This window comes from Juglans microcarpa x Juglans regia, chromosome 8D (assembly GCF_004785595.1).
Source record: "Juglans microcarpa x Juglans regia isolate MS1-56 chromosome 8D, Jm3101_v1.0, whole genome shotgun sequence".
NCBI classification, from domain to species: Eukaryota; Viridiplantae; Streptophyta; class Magnoliopsida; order Fagales; family Juglandaceae; genus Juglans; species Juglans microcarpa x Juglans regia.
In genome coordinates this window covers 29,173,573-29,190,737 of record NC_054608.1, presented here as the reverse complement: position 1 = coordinate 29,190,737, position 17,165 = coordinate 29,173,573, and the positions used below count along the sequence as shown (strand labels likewise).

At 37.4% G+C, this 17,165-nt stretch overlaps 2 protein-coding genes across 2 annotated transcripts; one reads left to right on the top strand and one right to left on the bottom strand.

Annotated features, from left to right (window-relative positions):
• The first annotated feature begins 1,260 nt into the window (after positions 1 to 1,260).
• LOC121242395 lies at positions 1,261 to 1,833 on the top strand. Its single transcript, XM_041140265.1, has 2 exons — positions 1,261 to 1,494; positions 1,591 to 1,833. Exons 1-2 carry the CDS (start codon positions 1,294 to 1,296, stop codon positions 1,831 to 1,833), a joined length of 444 nt encoding a protein of 147 aa, XP_040996199.1. The 5' UTR covers positions 1,261 to 1,293.
• Positions 1,834 to 2,003: 170 nt separating this feature from the next.
• Positions 2,004 to 3,258, bottom strand: LOC121242394. Its single transcript, XM_041140264.1, has 4 exons — positions 3,195 to 3,258; positions 3,035 to 3,094; positions 2,826 to 2,942; positions 2,004 to 2,714 (listed from the first exon to the last, which is right to left on the bottom strand). Exons 1-4 carry the CDS (start codon positions 3,255 to 3,257, stop codon positions 2,004 to 2,006), a joined length of 951 nt encoding a protein of 316 aa, XP_040996198.1. The 5' UTR covers position 3,258.
• Positions 3,259 to 17,165: the final 13,907 nt, after the last annotated feature.

Here is a 17,165-nt window from a genome sequence, read left to right as displayed (position 1 = left end):
TAGTTTATTAGTTTACATTGACCAATATCTCCAATTATCCAAGAAGAAATTCTCATTAGTTTTATATATATAATAGTCTGTCCAAGTTTCTGAAGGGGATCTATGAGCTTGCTTGTTTCATATCCATTCTAAGAGCAATGACAAATATGTGAATAAACCCTTCCTCTTTCTTCTCCATGCATTGATAATTACTTCTTCTTCCAAATATGTTTTTTACATGACAGAGTGCAATGTTAGAAATCTGTTCAAGTTTTATATTGGATTGATTATCTGATATTATCGTTAATCATGCTTAACAATAATATCAATGTGCCTATTTTAGAAATATGCTAGAGATCATGCATTTTGTTGGCTTAAATGGGTAATAGCACGAAAAATTTAACAAACTCATTAATAAAGTATTGATTAGTGGGCTTTCTATTAATACTGAAAGTTAATAGTGTGAGGGTGGGAATATATGAAGCTTTACACAGCAGTTGCCATTGCTTATCTTAGCAGCTTGATTTGGATAGTATTGATTCATTGTGGTTAGTATCAACAATTATAAAATCACTTCAATTTATCTCTTATTAATTCAAGGATAACAATAGTATGTGATGTTTTTGACATTAATTATGCAAATTTTAGCCAACCTTCTCATTTGGCCAAGCTAATTAGGATGCTTTAAGGAGATATTGTAATATTTACAGATTATTATTTAGAGATCTTGTATTTATTTATAGGAGATCTTGTATTTATTTATTTCATTAACAGATTATTATTCAATCATAGAACTCTCGTTCAAATTATATTATACTTATTTATGTACTATATACAGAAATCATATTATTTAGAGATAAAGTTTGCCATGGGGTACCCTTGGGGCCATGGGGTTGGCCATGCAGCGCCCCACCAACAATTTTTTTTTTTTTTTTTTTATGTTAACTGCCTTAAGAACCTGCTACAATGTCCTAGTGCTGACCAATTTGGATCCCAAGGTCTTAGCGCATTGAGAAAAATGTTTTTCTCCTCTAATTCATTATCTTTTTTTATTTTCTGGTTTTTGAAAAGAAAAATCTTGTTTCTTCCTCCTACATTTCTATAATCTCTAATAACACCTATCTCATATCAACTAATATAATTAGTTGGATTAAATATGAAATGAAAAACATTACGCACAAATATCGTAGTATACATTTCTTTGCAAAATCAGAGTGTTTGGGTCACTTTATTATATTAGAGTGTCTTACTTATTGGTTGAGAACCTTTATTTTTTTTCTTCTTTTTCCTTGACTTAGCTTACCAATTTTAAATATGCATGGTTTGACTAATACAAGGGATCCATGGCTTGGTTTTTCAGAATCACACATGGCATCATCTCAATCATCAGATTTAGTTAATGATGATGTCATAGAATCACCAACTTGTTGGTGTGGTTTGAAAACACCAATAAAGACGTCCTACACTAAGAAAAATCCTGGAAGGAGATTCTTTGCCTGCCCAAAATATAATACGGTAAATAAACTTTATAGTTGTTAGATTTGCATATCGATTTGTTGGTGGCGGGGTGTACATGGATCCATGTTAATTGGGAGTTTTTACTGTGTGCAGGGAGATGCAATGTGTGAATTCTTTGTATGGGCGGATATATTTAAGTTGATAGAGGAGAACATTTTATCAAGAGAGAATAAGGCTCGGAAGACGTTGGATGATGTATTAAAGCGCGAGTATGCCGTTCGTAAAAGGGAAGATAAAGTGAGAGAGATGGCGAAGAAGTTGAAAAAGGAAAAGCGAAAGTTATTGTGTTTGTATTGGATTTTCGCCTTTGTAATATTGTTAGCTTGGTTCGGATAATTTTTATGTAAAAAGTCCTTTTGTGCAATTTTATCCTGTTTCGCTTTCACTTTATTGTGAAAAATCAGACTTTGCTTGGGAACTTGTTTTGTAAATCATTCCTGAAACTTGTGTAAAAATGGGACGTTGCTTTTATGTTTTGTAATAAACTAGTGTACTGCTTTTATTGCTTAATTGGGAATGTTGGTAGAGATATTGGAACACATACTGGTTTTATGGCTTGAATGCATGAGAATACCTATGATTGCCCAGTACATTCGGATGCCGGCCAAATCATTTGTATCTAGGACCCTTTTAACAGATTCACTCACTTCTCGATTACATCGAAAGAAGCGAGATTTCTTTGGACTGAGGCCGTGGTTGTGGAGATTGTGAACTGTAGTCAGCCAAAACTTTCCGTCAGCAACTTTTAAGGCATTAATTTTTGCCTTACATTCCGTCTTTCCTGTCGGACGTGGGTTGGCGACATTTATAGTCCTATTCCGGGCCTTCCCTCCACGGGCACAGGCAAGAGTGACATATCTCACAGTCTCATCCTCTCCCCTCTCACTCTTTTTTGTCATCACCCCAAACCCGCATTTTTTGCCATATTCCTTATAATAACTCATTAAATCTTCTAATGAATTAAATTCCATCCCCGAAACGGGCTCATCATCACCATCCATTTCCACTTTCTCAGATGTTTCGGCACTACCACACTCGATTTCTTGTGCATCTCGTCTATCAAGATGAATTTCTTCAACTCTAGAAGATGTAGCTGCCGATTGAGTTTCCCCAACTGAGGTTCTAGTATCCTCCGTACCCAGAAATCTGCTTGTAACGGAGGTATTGCTAAGAGACAACTGGCTTTCCATGCCATGTTGAAATGGGTAACTAGCATTCTGTTAAAAAGAAAAAAATGCAATTAAACTCTTCAAAATAACGAACTGCAATTCAACTATTCAAAAAAAACCAACAAGATTAACATATAAGGGAGAACATGACAGAACCACCTGTATATTGCTTGGATATTGGTTGACAGCGGGAAATGGGAGAAAACCCGGTGACCACACAGGCACTGCTCCATAGAAATCGTGCATTGGGATGTTTGGAGAAGTTGATGGTATATCCTGAAATGTTATTAGAACAAATATTGATATGATATCCACACAAAAAATCAACATAAATCAGATCTATTGATATATTAAATTAAATTACATACCGCGGATGAGGGTCGATAGTAACTGTGCATTGGGATGTTTGGAGAAGTTGATGGTATGTCCTGAAATGTTATTGGATAAATTATTAATGTGTTTAGAAAATAAAAATCAACTAATCTTGAATCTAATGTTATTGATATATTGCACCATATAATAACATACCACAGATGGGGGATTTGAGGTAGATGGTCTTATGGTAGATGAATGTTCTTTTCCTTTTTCCATGCTGAGAGGTAGACAAATGCATATTGTCACTAGCAATATTGTATAACTTCAATCACAATGGATCTCATTTCAAATAAATGAGATTCCTATTTATTTCATTTATGAGCATGTGGCAATGGAAATATGGTTGCCAAATGGGGGCCAAATGCACTTACTTGTGACTTCACCTTTTGTATATGTTCTGTTTTTTTCTTCTCCAACTGCCTGCCGTAGCTATTGAGTTTCATTATCTTTTCCTTCAAATCTTGTATTTCTGAATCTTTCTCTCTGCAAGCAACTACTTTATCTCGTACCAAGCACCTTGGAAAGGAAGGGACAGAAAAGGCTTAGCTATAATAAGGAGTTTTATTGTTAAAAAAAAAAAAAAAAAAACCGACCTTAAACTCTAACTAAGAAATTGAAAACATTTGACTCCAACTAAAGAGTTGCACCTAGAGGAGGATGCTAAATTTAGAGGTATAGCTAAACCTTAAGGATTTTTATTGTTAAAAAAAACCAACCTTAAACTCTAACTAAGAAATGTTTAACTTTTGACTCCAACTAAAGAGTTACTACCTAGAGGAGGATGCTGAAAACATAGTTCTTGGTTCAAGAAGCTAGTTGTTATGAAGCCATTGGCGTCTTTTTGTTATTGTATAGTTGTGAATCTATATGTGATTCTCAAGGAACACTTATGATCTCTGTGACCACAATCCGGATTCAGGGAGTTCTTCTAGGAGTGATTCGGATGCCGATAATGCACAGTCTTGAGGCCATCTAATTAAAAGGGCTTTCCAAGAGTAGACTCAAGTGGAGAGCTGGATCAAAACCTTTCTTCTTTGAATACCTTTCCCATTTGGGGATGTTGGGTTGTGCATTAAAGGTATACCTCGTGCTATAATTAATTGCCTCCAGTAAATTTCCTTCTTATTTTTGTGTTATGTGCTGAATTTATGAAATCTCTTTTGGCACAGGGGATGTTAAACTCGGAAATGTGTGATTTGTGGAATTTTTTTTAATTGTTTCAAGCATTTGGAGGAATTGTTGGAATGGGCATTTTGGCTATGGAGTGACGGAAATGTAAAAATGAGCCCTTGAGTAGGGTGAAAAAAAAGTAGGTCAGATGGTAGAGAACTGTACGTGTAAACAGATTAGGGATTAGTAGATGATAGTAGAGTGAGAGATTTAGAGTGATTGAGAGATACCATTGTACACATTACCCCCGCATTCATACATATGATTTTCTTGGAGAATTTTGTGGTTCAATTTATCCATCTTGGTGGGTGTGATTCTCTTAAGCACGTCACAAGAGCCATTTCAGTGCAAATAGGGGATAAATATGAATTTATTTAGTACCAATATTTAACGACATAAACCTACGTGCTTCACATTAGAATTATGATGAATTTTAATCATTTATCTTATGGCCACCGAAGTTTGAACTTATGGCCACCTGATTTGATTCCATGTTCAATTACTACTTATTCTAAACTTCTAAACTAAAGGGAAATAGTGAATTGATACACTGGTTTCTGAACTCAAATAGAAGTTTAGAGCTTTCTTTCTATTAAAAGTTGTCTTAAAAAAGGCTAAAGTCATAACAGAGTAGTAAAACCAAACCAAGTAAACATCAATCAGTACCTTCCATTTCCATGATCCTGTGAAAGCAACATAATTTGGGATACTAACATCACCAAGGTATAATGAATCATTAGCACTTCCAGAACTTATATAGTGAACAATTGCTTTAATATCAAACGTGTCAAGAAGGATTTGCACAGTTATACAAGTGAACAATTCTTTAGATTCTTCTCTAATTTGTTCATACAAGAAGCTTGTTGGGTTATCTCTACAATTTTCACATTCCCATTTGCTCTTGCTTCAGTGTTTGTTGCTAATATTTCTTTGACGCATTTTATCAAACAGGTAAAATGCAACAGCTCGAGTAAACAGCTAAAATGCAACAGCTCGGGTACAAGCTCCACCATCACAACAAGCAAGTATACAAGGGGGTTCGAAATCAGGTTGGATGAGATTTGGACCCGATATTCAGTCCAAATCGCAGCAAAACCGTGGCCAAATCCGAAATGAAATGCGAAGTATAGGAAGCGGAGGAGAGAAGAAATCCACAAAAACGAAGCTCACCTCCTCACTCAGTGACCAGTGTGCTTTCGGACCCGTAAAGAAGGCGACGGCGGCGACCACAGACCAAGATACAATCAGAGAAAACGTTTCGGGGGTTCTTTGAAAGATTGTTTTTATTTTCCCTCCATTTCTCCCGAATATTTCACTCGGTTTGAGTTTGAGTTTTTTTTTTTTTTTTTAAAAATTATTTAATTATCGGCTGACGTGGCAGTGCACTGGTTTCGCGCCGATTCTGCGCCGGCGGTTGCAAGCAGAAGAACTGTTTATATATATACTTAGGGCTGTAGCGCGCATATATTATATGGCCGTTTTCGATCGTATAAATTGCATGAGACAGACAGGGCGTTCAGCTATTCATAACTATCTGATCATGATAGTCAGCTGTTTCGGATGTAGAAGAAAATGGAGATTGATAACCAAACGCATTAATATTATACGCACGTCATTCACTAAAAAAAGAAATAATCCTTCAGTCATGCATGCACACAGCTAAAATAGCTGTTCCGAAGATAAATTTCTACATATATATATAATATATATATATATATATATTGCCTGTAAGATCAAGCAACACGACAAGGCTAGGGTTTCTAATTACAACTAACTAGTCATGACAGATGCAAAAAGTTATTGAACATGAATTTAAAAGTGTGTATTTATAATATTCACTAAAAGAAAAATGCTCATATGTAGTCTGTTATTTGTGTCGGAAACGACAGTTTTCTATCAAAATGAATCTATTTTCATCGTAAATAAATTATTATAAATAATTATTTTTTTTAGTGATTATAAATAGATTTACGTAGCTCGACAATATTAAAAAAAAAAATTAAACCTGATCAACGTTCTGAATACCAGTAAGTTTTCCTGTACTTATAAGTACCAACAATGCAAGCAATGAGTTGATAATGGAGAGCAAGTACCCCTATATATAATGTTGTTAATAATTGAGATGTCATCGTTTTCACAAATTAATTGTTGAGAGAGCAGTTGCTGATGTGAGATTCATGAAGACTCTCTTTCTTACTTACGTACCCTAGTCCTTAATTAATTCTATGTATAGGTTGGAAATTGACCGAGATTTAGAACACAAATTATATATATAATATCCTCAAAACAAGATTGCTTGATCAGGACGTTTCCCGCCTGTCTAGCGAGTTAATTATTTGCTTCACCGAGATGTTTCTTGCATGCGTGTCTAGCCATTGTCTAGTTTCAGCCCTCACTAGCTAGTATATCCCACGATACATCTAGCAAGATCTGTATAAAACCCTTGATCAACCGTGCATATATATCGCAGAAGTCCAGCGAAGGTCGTATTCTTTAATTCTTAACTCAATTTCGAAGCAAAACTTAATTATTACCCAAATCACTTACAATTCAATTGTACTAAGTTGTACCCTTCAATACTATGCAGTACTATACGGTACTATGTAGCTTGATCCAACCATAGAGATCATATGTGCTTTAAGATACAATATCACTATAATAATAATAATAAAAATATTTATAATGAGTTATTTGTTACCAAAAATAACTATTTGTAGCGAAAATATACTCATTTTTATAGGAAATAGTCATTTTAACATAAAATAACTAACTACAAATAAGCAATTTTTTATAACAAATTAATAATAATTAGATAAGCAAATACTCGAAAAAATGTGTACGTATACATTGATCTTGATGATAGGTATTTATGTGATGAATGAAGAGGTCCCTATATATATAGTTTGCATGAGTAGTAGGACTTGATCATGATGAGATATTATACATATAATAACACACTCTTAAACTTTAATTGTCTGATTGACAAATCCGAAGTGTGGAATAATTAATAATTCTACCCGTAAATAATATAGATATATATATATATATATATATATATATACATGTAACGTCTTAATGGAAGATCCAAATTATATGACATATATTCTAAAAAGACTAGTCAATGATATAATTGGAGTCCTATTAGAATCTTATAAAGAGTAAGAATTTCTTCTTTCTAAGTAACGTGGGATCCCATATACTATCTACCTTTATTCATATCATATGAGGTATCACAATATATATTTTATGAGGAAGAAAAATGATTTGTAAAATCTTTAAATAAACAAGTTCCATGCAAGATCTTGTAAAAAAATGGATTTCACCTTAAAAAAGTATAAAAAAAAAATTATTCTTTATTAGTAAAATCTATTTTTTTATAAAAAATTTGTATGAAACTTGTAGTATTGCTTATATGTATGTATATATATATATATATATATATATTACTAGATTCCGTGAGCAGTTGGTGAGAAATGTCTGATTTTGTGTGGAAACCTCGATCGAGTCCCTGCCTGCCTACCTAATTAATGAATAATGTTTGTGTGTTGGCTTTTGGTCCATGCATGCACCACTTTCAGGCCACAGATAGAGGCCAAGACAGATCCTCAAAATTAAGGCCATAGCCCCAGCTTGATATAACTCTTTAGGGTTACAAAGTCAAACAATTAATTGGTTGCCAATAAATAATCACTGAATATTAAATATGAGCAGTTTCAAGTCGGTTTCACTTCTTAATGCACGCATGATTTATATATATCCTGAATCTTTTGGGGGAAAAAAAAATCTGCAATCCCTAACTAAAATGAGATTTTATTTAAGTGAGTCATTCATAATTATAATATAATAAAATATAAATTATTATATAAAATATTTTTAAACTTTTTAATAAAATGAGATTTTATTTAAAATCTTTAAATATAATTTTTGTGAATTTATATTTGTAACAAAAACTTAAAATAAAGCCTTAATACAGATTTTATGCCTCAATTTAAAATATAAATAATTCGTTGTATTACTTATAAAAAAAATTCGTTGTATTAAATATTAATTTAGTATTACGGGGCCTTGCACACATTGAAAACTATAAAAATTATTTAAAATTTTATTTAATAAAATGGTTTTTAATTTTTTTAAAAAAAAAAAAAAATACTTCATTTTTATTTTCAGGAGCTTTACATAGGGTGTGACCTTAGGCAATGGCCTAAGTAACCTTACTATTGAGCCGGCTATGCTAGCTAGCCTTGTACCAGATCATATATCCATATGGTTTAATGAGTTAAAAGTTCATTCATGGAGTGAACTAAGCTACATGTATCATGTTAGCATATACAGCCTCTTTTATCTCTTTAGAAAACCTTGTCATGATGGCATGCATGCATACACGTGTTCATTCACAGAATCACGTGAGCTAGCTCCTACGGCGTGGCGCCGTGGACACATGCCTCTACCAAACCACATCATCAGTCAATTAATCAGATTAATAATATTTTTCATAAAAGAAGAATAACATTAACGCAAAAATAAATTAAGAAACAATACCACTAAAAATTAAGAATTGAAAATAGGTTCCTCCTCGCGATGATCTTGATCAGTTAGTTGCACGCCGGTGGTCATGAGCCGCTTGTGGTCTAGTTGGCAATGGCCGGCCCACGCGGTGGTTCATGACCACCTTGTAGAAAAAGCGTCAATGACTCCAATATTTTCACTCTTAATCATAGGGCTTGATAATTTTGTACAACTTTGTCTTTGACTCCAATCAACCTTGATCTTAAGCTCTCTTTCGACTTAAACAACTTTCACAAAAATATTAAAAAATAAAATCCTAAAAATCTCTTTAAAAATTTTTAAAGGATTCCACCCTTATTTTGGACTCATTAAATATATATATATATATATATATATATTTATATATATTTAAAAGCTTTTCAATCAGAACATGATATTCTTCCAGGCCCACCACTTTCCCAAAAAATCTTCTCAACTGTTTCATTAATTTTTAAAAATGAATTAATCTTCCCATCGGTCACTATTTACTATTCACATACACATTCTATGAAAAAAAAAAAGTTGTCATGTGTAGGAGTGAATAGTAGTTGATGTATAGTAAAACTCTATAAAAACATCTTCCATCTTAACAATCCCAAATTAAATCCATTGTCTATTCTATGTTCTCTTTGTATAAAAGAGAAAATGATAAAATAAGTTTACAACCTTTTACAACTATATTTTAAATCGAGTGTAATTTTGTAGTATTGAAATTGTTTTTAATAATTATGTAGTATTGAAATTGTTTTTAATAAAGTGACACAAGTACATTAATTGGATATAAATTAAATTATAAAATAATTATAACAATATTATATGTATATATCATTATCCTTATATAATAATTCTACTTAACTCTATAAATCAAGATAAAAAATAAATCAAATGATTATATTTCTCCTTCTCAAGTTCTTTCATTCTCTAAAGGAAAATGCTAGTTTACCCTCTTACATTGCACACTGATCACTTTGACCGCTTGTATATTTAATTTTTTTTTTTTTGAATTTTTTTTTACTTAATGACTAAGAAATTAATTTTTAATGTATTAGTATTTTTTTTTATTTTTTAAAAATATTTAAATATATTAAAAACATATGAAGAAAAAAAAAAAAAAAAAAAAACCAAATGGCCTAGCGGTCAAATGGAGCGCCAAGCCTAAAAATAAAGATTCACCGCTCTTCTCCAAATCCTCCAATCCTGGGAAAGAAAATAAACCCAAGCCTAAAAATAAGAATTCGAAAGCCTATGACTTACCAGTCCAATTTGTTTAGCTCTAAAAAGCCCAACCTAAAACTGTCTTGTACCGACTCATGATTTTTGCCCAAATCTGAGCCGAAACCCAAACAAAGTCTAATTGCCTCCTCCCTCCTATGAGATCATGTAAGGCCCGTTTGGAATTGAGATAAATTGAATTTTTTTATAAATAATAGTGAATTGAGATAGTAAAATGAATTTTATATATCTATTTAAGATGAGTTTAGATATGTTTAGATATTAAAATGAATTTAGATGTATTTATAAGAAATTGAAAAAAGTTATGGATCCCGCGTGTAAAAGAAATGTTCAATTGAAAAAATGTTGTCGATCCCACGTGTAAAAAAGTTTTGAGTTGAGATGAGTTTAATGATTTGAGAGTTGGATGTTTGGATGTTAGACTCAGCTTAAAATTAAACTGAATTGAATTGATTTCGGTTCAATCCAAGTTCTATTGAATTAGAGGAAAAAAGTACATTTAATAATTTTGTAAGTATATTGATGGATTGGATTTTTTTTATTATTTATGACACATGATATTATATGCTTAGTTAAATAGAAGGAAAAAAAAAAAGAAGAGGAAGAAGGAGCGAAACTGAGTAAAGAATATATTTTGAGGTTTATCCTACCATGCTTACCCAATTCGGGGTATCTAATCCAATTTTTTAAATAGGCAAGATAAATAGGAGCATTAAAAAAAAATCGTATAAATGGGGAAGGGGAACCCTAACAAACAAACACCCTAATAGGTTAATGCAAAGTAAGAAATATAAAACAAATAAACGAGAAATGGCTACAGAGTTCCAGTCGCACGTTTATCGGCATTTAGCTAAGAAAAGTCACCACTCGAGTGATTTTTAGCACAATCTAGTGTGGAATTGTTATAAGGTGTGCTCTATAAGATCTCAGTTAAGGTAGATGTTAAATAAGACTAAGTTCACTTGCCAGAGTCTACCGAAGTAGGATATCATACATATTAGCGGTGCGACCTGCACTCTCCAATGGGGTTACTCACACCCTACCCGAAACCACATGCTAGAGGGCGGATTGGCCCCCTGGTCCATCTGCACCCTACTCACCAGACAAAATACCAATTGGCAACCCAGATTCATAATCAACCACCAAAAACCACCAACCAAACAAAAAGCAAGATCATAATCAACCACCAACTAGACAAAAACCAATAGCGATGGCTCAGTGAACCAAATAGTGAACAAATACCAACTAGAGAGAGAGATATATACCGGCTGGGGGCAACAAAGAAAGGGAGAGAGAGACCACGACAACAACACCATAAAATACTAAACCAAAGGTTGAGAAATAAGAGAGGAAAGTGAGAGAAAAACTCGAGGAGATAGGGGAAAGAAGGGCTGAGGGGGATTTTCTTCATAACCCTATATCAAAACGACATCATTTTATTAAAAAAAAATTAATATATATATATATTAATATATGCGGGCGGGCCTTGGGCCAGCCCGGGCCCTGTCCCCACGTCCATGCTCAGGTGCCCAACATCTAAAGCTAGGGGCGCCAGGCTGCCCAAGCAGGGGCCATCCAGTGGAGAGCGGGCAGACAGGGTGCAGGAGCCGCCAGCCACCCTAAATATATATTCACTTATAGGGGTGGATAAGAACTATTTTTTTTTATATATAGAATTATCTTTTATAAACACTTGGAAAATAATTTTTTATTATTTCTGGAAATTTTGGGAGATTAAGCCATGTAGTTTTCCACTGTCCCTTTGAACTCTCTCCGAATATTGTCCAATTCTAAAACCAAATTCCATTGTGTTAATCTCTTCTCCATTGATTTGAGAAAATGCAGAAAACATTAGTGTGAAGAACATGTTCCACGATCTGCCAGAATCCACTACCTACAATAAATAGAGATGGTGGTCTAGTGTGCCTGATGCACCTCCAATGCCTAAGTCAGCGATATGCAGAATAAGTTATTACTAAGATAGTGATCAAGATGAGTTGTGTTACCTGAACATGCTGCTTGCTTCTTGTATATATAGGCGTAAGTAGTTATTGATAGACACTAATGATGATCATCTCGTTGGGTTTCATCTTCATGTTCTTTTGAATTGATGTCCATCCCGAGGAAGTTGGATTCAATCCAACTTCCTTGGTCTATTATCCATTCCACCTTATTTGGTGGTTTCAAGATGCGGTCGTATGGGTCTTTAAGACTCCATTGACTTGATCTTTACCATTTGTTGGGCTGGGCCTCTAAATTGGGCCCGCTCCTTATTAAGGGCTAAACAAGTCCCTCCAGTTATCCCACTAATTCCCTTTGCGTAGACGCGAGGGAATTAATTCGTTGATGATGTTACCCCGCTTGTCGACTGACCTACCTCAAACGTGGGCTATAACGGCTAAATATGCACAACCATGGTGATTATCTAGTGGGTGCCTGATCAACGCCATTTCTAGGCGGGAATCTAGTGAACACCCGACGATCATTTTCTTGGGCCTTGGAGATTTCAAATGCCAGTGATCTTTTTGTGACACATGTCACTCTTACTTGGCCAACCTCTCATTTCTGTTACATCACTAGATCACGCAATGATGATGTTGTCAGCCCCCCTGATTTCCTTTACTCAATTGTATAACCGTCACTCCATTACTCCTTCATAATCACCCTTTCACTATCATTCATTTCCCTTTCTTCACATTTGCTCACTTTCTCACGTACTTGCGTCCTATTGTGTCTTCTTTCTTCTTCCCTCGTTGCGCAACCCTAGCTATCATTGAAATGACCTAGCAAAGTTCTTCACGACTTCCCACTTAGGACACCCCTTCGTCAGCCCCAAAATCGTCCACTCAGAGGGACGTTCCTTACTTCGAAGGTGTTGACTAGCATTCTGTTCTCACCACCAAGGATTTCACCTAGATGGGGAACTCTTACAGGATCCCTGAGTCCATGGTTCTTGAACTCCCCTATTAGGGTGCCGTCGACAAAGAGGGCTTCACTGAGAAGGTAGCCTTGTTAGCCTGCGCTTTCGCACATGGTTTAAGACTTCCTTTCAGTCGCCCTGTGCGCGACGTTCTTGACTTGTTGAAGCTGATGCCCACTTAACTTCACTCTCATACTTGGATAGTTCTTTTGTGTAGCTGTATCGTTTGGTAGATGATTTTGGAACCAGCCAGGGAAGAGTACCCCGATTTGACTACCCGAGATTCTTAGCAGTTTATTCGATCAGGGGCTCAGTGGGCAACATTTGCAGTTTCCACACACGTTCTGGATGTTTGACACGATTTGCGTCTTTCGACTTTAATGCCAAACAATGGCAAAAGAAATTCCTTTTCCTTTCTGGTCAAGGCTGGCGATTTCCTGGCAGTGAAGTTCAAAGGGGCGAATTCCCTATTAGCACCAATTGGAGTAGAGTACTCGATGACAAAGCAGTGGCCATCACTCTGTCGAAGCGAGAGCAAGCTCGCGTTGACATGGTCCTCGCTTGGGTTTAGGAGAACAGGGATGCCGTTTGGACCGAAGCCTTCTTGACCCCACCAACATTGACCACTTCCTAATCATGCCTAATCTCTCAGGTGTGAAAGGTCGTTTATTTTTTGCTATAGTGCTGGCACCTCCTAAGAAAAGCCCTGCCCGTTTGCCACCTAAGAAAACAAACAAACGCTTTCGTTTAGAGTGTGTCACATCCCAAAAGGGAGAATACGCCCTTCATCATGGGGGTTGTAATAGGCCCGAGCCACCCTCACCTCAAAGTCAAAGTGGCGCCAAGGTTCCTAGTCGTGCTGCGGAGTTGCCTTCGTCGACGCCACTTCCTATCGTCGGACCATCCCCTCAATATCTCCCACTGGCTTGGGGGAAGTCAAGGAAGATGAAGAAACAGACATTTGTGTTGCCTTCACATTGGGCCTTGGCACTGAGGCACCCTTAGGTACTACCCCGCCGATAGCCTGCGAGGATTAAGGTGACCATTAGGATGAAGATCAAAGTGAAGATCAAGGTGAAGACCAAGGAGAGTTAGCCGCCCTTGGCCCCCAAAAAGATCATGGTGAGAGAGAAAACACCTCAGGCTCCCTGCCTACTATAGTATCCAGGGCCTAGACCCCACTAACTGAGTTGGACACGAGTAGGGAGCGGGTGTCTATCCATTCTCACTTCAACCCAACCTTTAGGGGGCGAAGGAGAATTTTCCCCTCGTGAGGGGAGTCATCCTTCTAAGGGTGACGGGGGTGAGAAAGAGCTTGCTTTCCAGTTTGAGGTGGTGGAGCCTGTTCATTCTATCGAGGAGATTGACTATTCTCCTAGGGGTGGGACCCAGGCTGACTTCGTCGCCCCAGGCTCTTATTCCCTTGGGTCTCGACATGGCCTAGCGCTAGGGCCTCGAGTGGAAGGGCACACAGGTCCTTCCTGCTCCTTTATAAGCAAATTTGTCAAGCACATGGTTAGCGAATTGCAAGGTTTTCTCTCTCTCTTCTTCGTCTTTTTTCGTGTGTGTACATTGGTTGTTACAAGGCGTAGATGATTTGGCCGCCTAGATCGTTACAAGTCGAGCTAAAATTGAAGAAAAGGTTCGATCAAGACGTGTTTTCTCATTCTGAGCAAAAAGAAAGTTCGAATGGTAGAAGACTGAGAAGGGTGAACTATAAATCCTTCTTGAGTAAGCAGATGGTTATGCCTGCTCACTGGTGGGCGACGTAGAAATTCTTCGCGAGGAGATCTTTAGCCTTAAAAATGAGCTTATGAGGGCGCGTGAGGTTAACACCCAAAATGGTTTTGAGTTGACATTGCTAAAGTCATAGAGGGATTCTACTTGAGCCAGTTGTCTGGTCTTCAGTAGGACTTGGCTTCCACCCAAAGGTAAATGGCGATTGCCAAACAGCGTTGCTCTAAGCTTTCCAAAGTTGTGGTGGCTGTCAAATACGACTGGCAGCGTGTTGGCCTTGGGCTTTCTAAAGCATGAGGGGCTTTAAAGGAGCTCTCCTAGAGGCATGACACAATGAAGAAAGATTAGAAGTGGGCAGGGGAGAATCGGCAGAAACTGAACGACGCCTTGTTGCATCTCGACGCTAAGATCAAGAAACAAGACAAACGAGTGTTGGAGTTGGAATCAACGCTGGCCTCCTCTCATGAGGAGCTTGTTCATTTGTCCCTTCAGCTCACGGCAGATAGGTTTGTCCATAATCGTGCCTTTGGATATGGCTATAGGGCTGGCATGGCACAACTTAGGTCCTTCTTATGGGCAAACCCTAGTGCTAACCTTAGGAAACTAGGTCTCAAGACATTCAAGCTTGACCTTGTTTCCCACCAGTTCGTCGACACACTAGGGCGTGACACAATGCCCGTCACTTCTCTACTACAACCTCTATAGCTGCAGACTCTACTACTCCTCCTTCCTACGATTTTGTTGTATAAATTGTGTTTGTTGTTGCTATCAGATATTCTTTTGAATAGTTTATTGGGCATTCGTATACTTTTATAATCCATGGACTCATTTATAAACTTTGGTCGTGAGCCATTGTATTAGTTTCATTGTTGTTGCCTCTGTTTGGTTTTTGGCTGCTTGTCTTGACCCTGCTGACCAATGTGCACTTCATGCCTTTGAGAATCTCATAAGGCTGGTCTTGTTACTGACTGCACGGTCTTGCCGGCAGTTTTGGTTCACTACGAGTCTTTGGACTCACATTTGGTGTTTGGAGGGTGTGGGGGTTTTTGGACCTCTGCGCCCTTTGGTTCACTGTGAGTCTTTGGGCTCACATTTGGTGTTTGGAAGGTTGTGGGATCATCTGACCTCTGCCCCATTTGGTGCACCACGAGTCTTTAGGCTCCCATTTGGTGTTTGGAGAGTCGCGTGGTCTTCTGACATCTGCACCCATTGGTTCACCGTGAGTATTTAGGCTCGTATTTGGTGTTTGGAGGGTCTCGGGGTCTGACCTCCACGCCCTTTGGTTCACTGCTAGTCTTTGGGCTCACATTTGGTGTCTGGAGGATCACGGGGTCTTCTGACCTCTGCACCCTTTAGGTCACTGCGAGTCTTTGGGCTTGCATTTGGTGTTTGGAGAGTCGTAGGGTCTTCTGACTTTCGCGCGCTTTGGTTCACTGGGAATCTTTGGGCTCACATTTGGTGTTTAGAGGGTCGTAGGGTCTTCTAAACTCTGCTCCCTTTGGGTCATCGCAAGTCTTTGGGCTCGCATTTGGTGTTTGAAGGGTTGTCGGGTCTTGCCTCCACGCCTTTTGGTTCACCGTCAGTCTTTGGGCTAGCATTTGGTGTTTTGAAGGTCACGGGGTCTGGCCTCTATGCCCTTTGGTGCTCCTGGACACGCCTGTAAGGAAATAAATAATTTCCTTTATTCATTATTTTTTCCTCCAGTCAACAATACATAATCAATGATGAAATTTCTTCAGATGCTCCACATTCCAGGGATGCTGCAGTTCCTTTCCTTGGCTGTCTTTTAGGTGGTATGATCCTAACCACCATTTGCAATTGCAACGTAGGGACCTTCCCAATAAGGACCAAATTTCTCTTCATCTTTGTTGTCCCGGTTTCCCTCAATAATAGGTCGCCTATCTTGAAGGTGTTGGGCTTAACCCTTTGGTTGAAATAACGTTCTGTCTTTCTTTCGTTCAAGATCATCTGGACCTCGGTTTCTTCCCTTTTTTCGTCCAATAGGTCGAGCTGCTCTTCTAACACCTTGTCATTCAGTGAGGGGTCGAAGAGGCGGGTGTGATAGGTGGGCAACCCAATGGGACACTGCCTCACTCCTATATGCTAGAGCAAAAGGGGTTTCTCTAATTGGGGTCTTTACTCGTCCATTCCTTAGGCTATTCTTGCCAATCTATTCGCTACAGTGTTGTTTTCTCTAGGTATTTGCATAATATTGAAGTATGAGAATCTGTCGCGACTCTCCCATACTTGGTTAAGATACTTTTTCAACTTCTCACCTCTAGTGGCATACGTTCCCACTACTTGATTGACGACTACTTGAAAATCCACATTTATTTCAACCTCGATAGCCCCTAGTGCCCTCGCAAGTGAAATTCCTACTATCAACGCCTCATACTCAACTTCTTTATTGGTCGTTTTGAACAAGGGTTTCACTATGTAACAATACTCTCACCCATTTTTGTCTATTATATGGACCCCTATTCCCCCTCAAGCACGGCAAGAAGAGTCGTCGATGAAGA

Coding starts and splice junctions, on each gene's coding strand:
- LOC121242395 (XM_041140265.1), top strand. CDS start 1,294: ATGCATGGTTTGACTAATACAAGGGATCCATGGCTTGGTTTTTCAGAA. Junction 1,495..1,590: donor CCTGCCCAAAATATAATACG/GTAAATAAACTT, acceptor TACTGTGTGCAG/GGAGATGCAATGTGTGAATT.
- LOC121242394 (XM_041140264.1), bottom strand. CDS start 3,257: ATGGAAAAAGGAAAAGAACATTCATCTACCATAAGACCATCTACCTCA. Junction 3,095..3,194: donor CCTCAAATCCCCCATCTGTG/GTATGTTATTAT, acceptor ATAACATTTCAG/GACATACCATCAACTTCTCC. Junction 2,715..2,825: donor AATATCCAAGCAATATACAG/GTGGTTCTGTCA, acceptor TCTTTTTAACAG/AATGCTAGTTACCCATTTCA.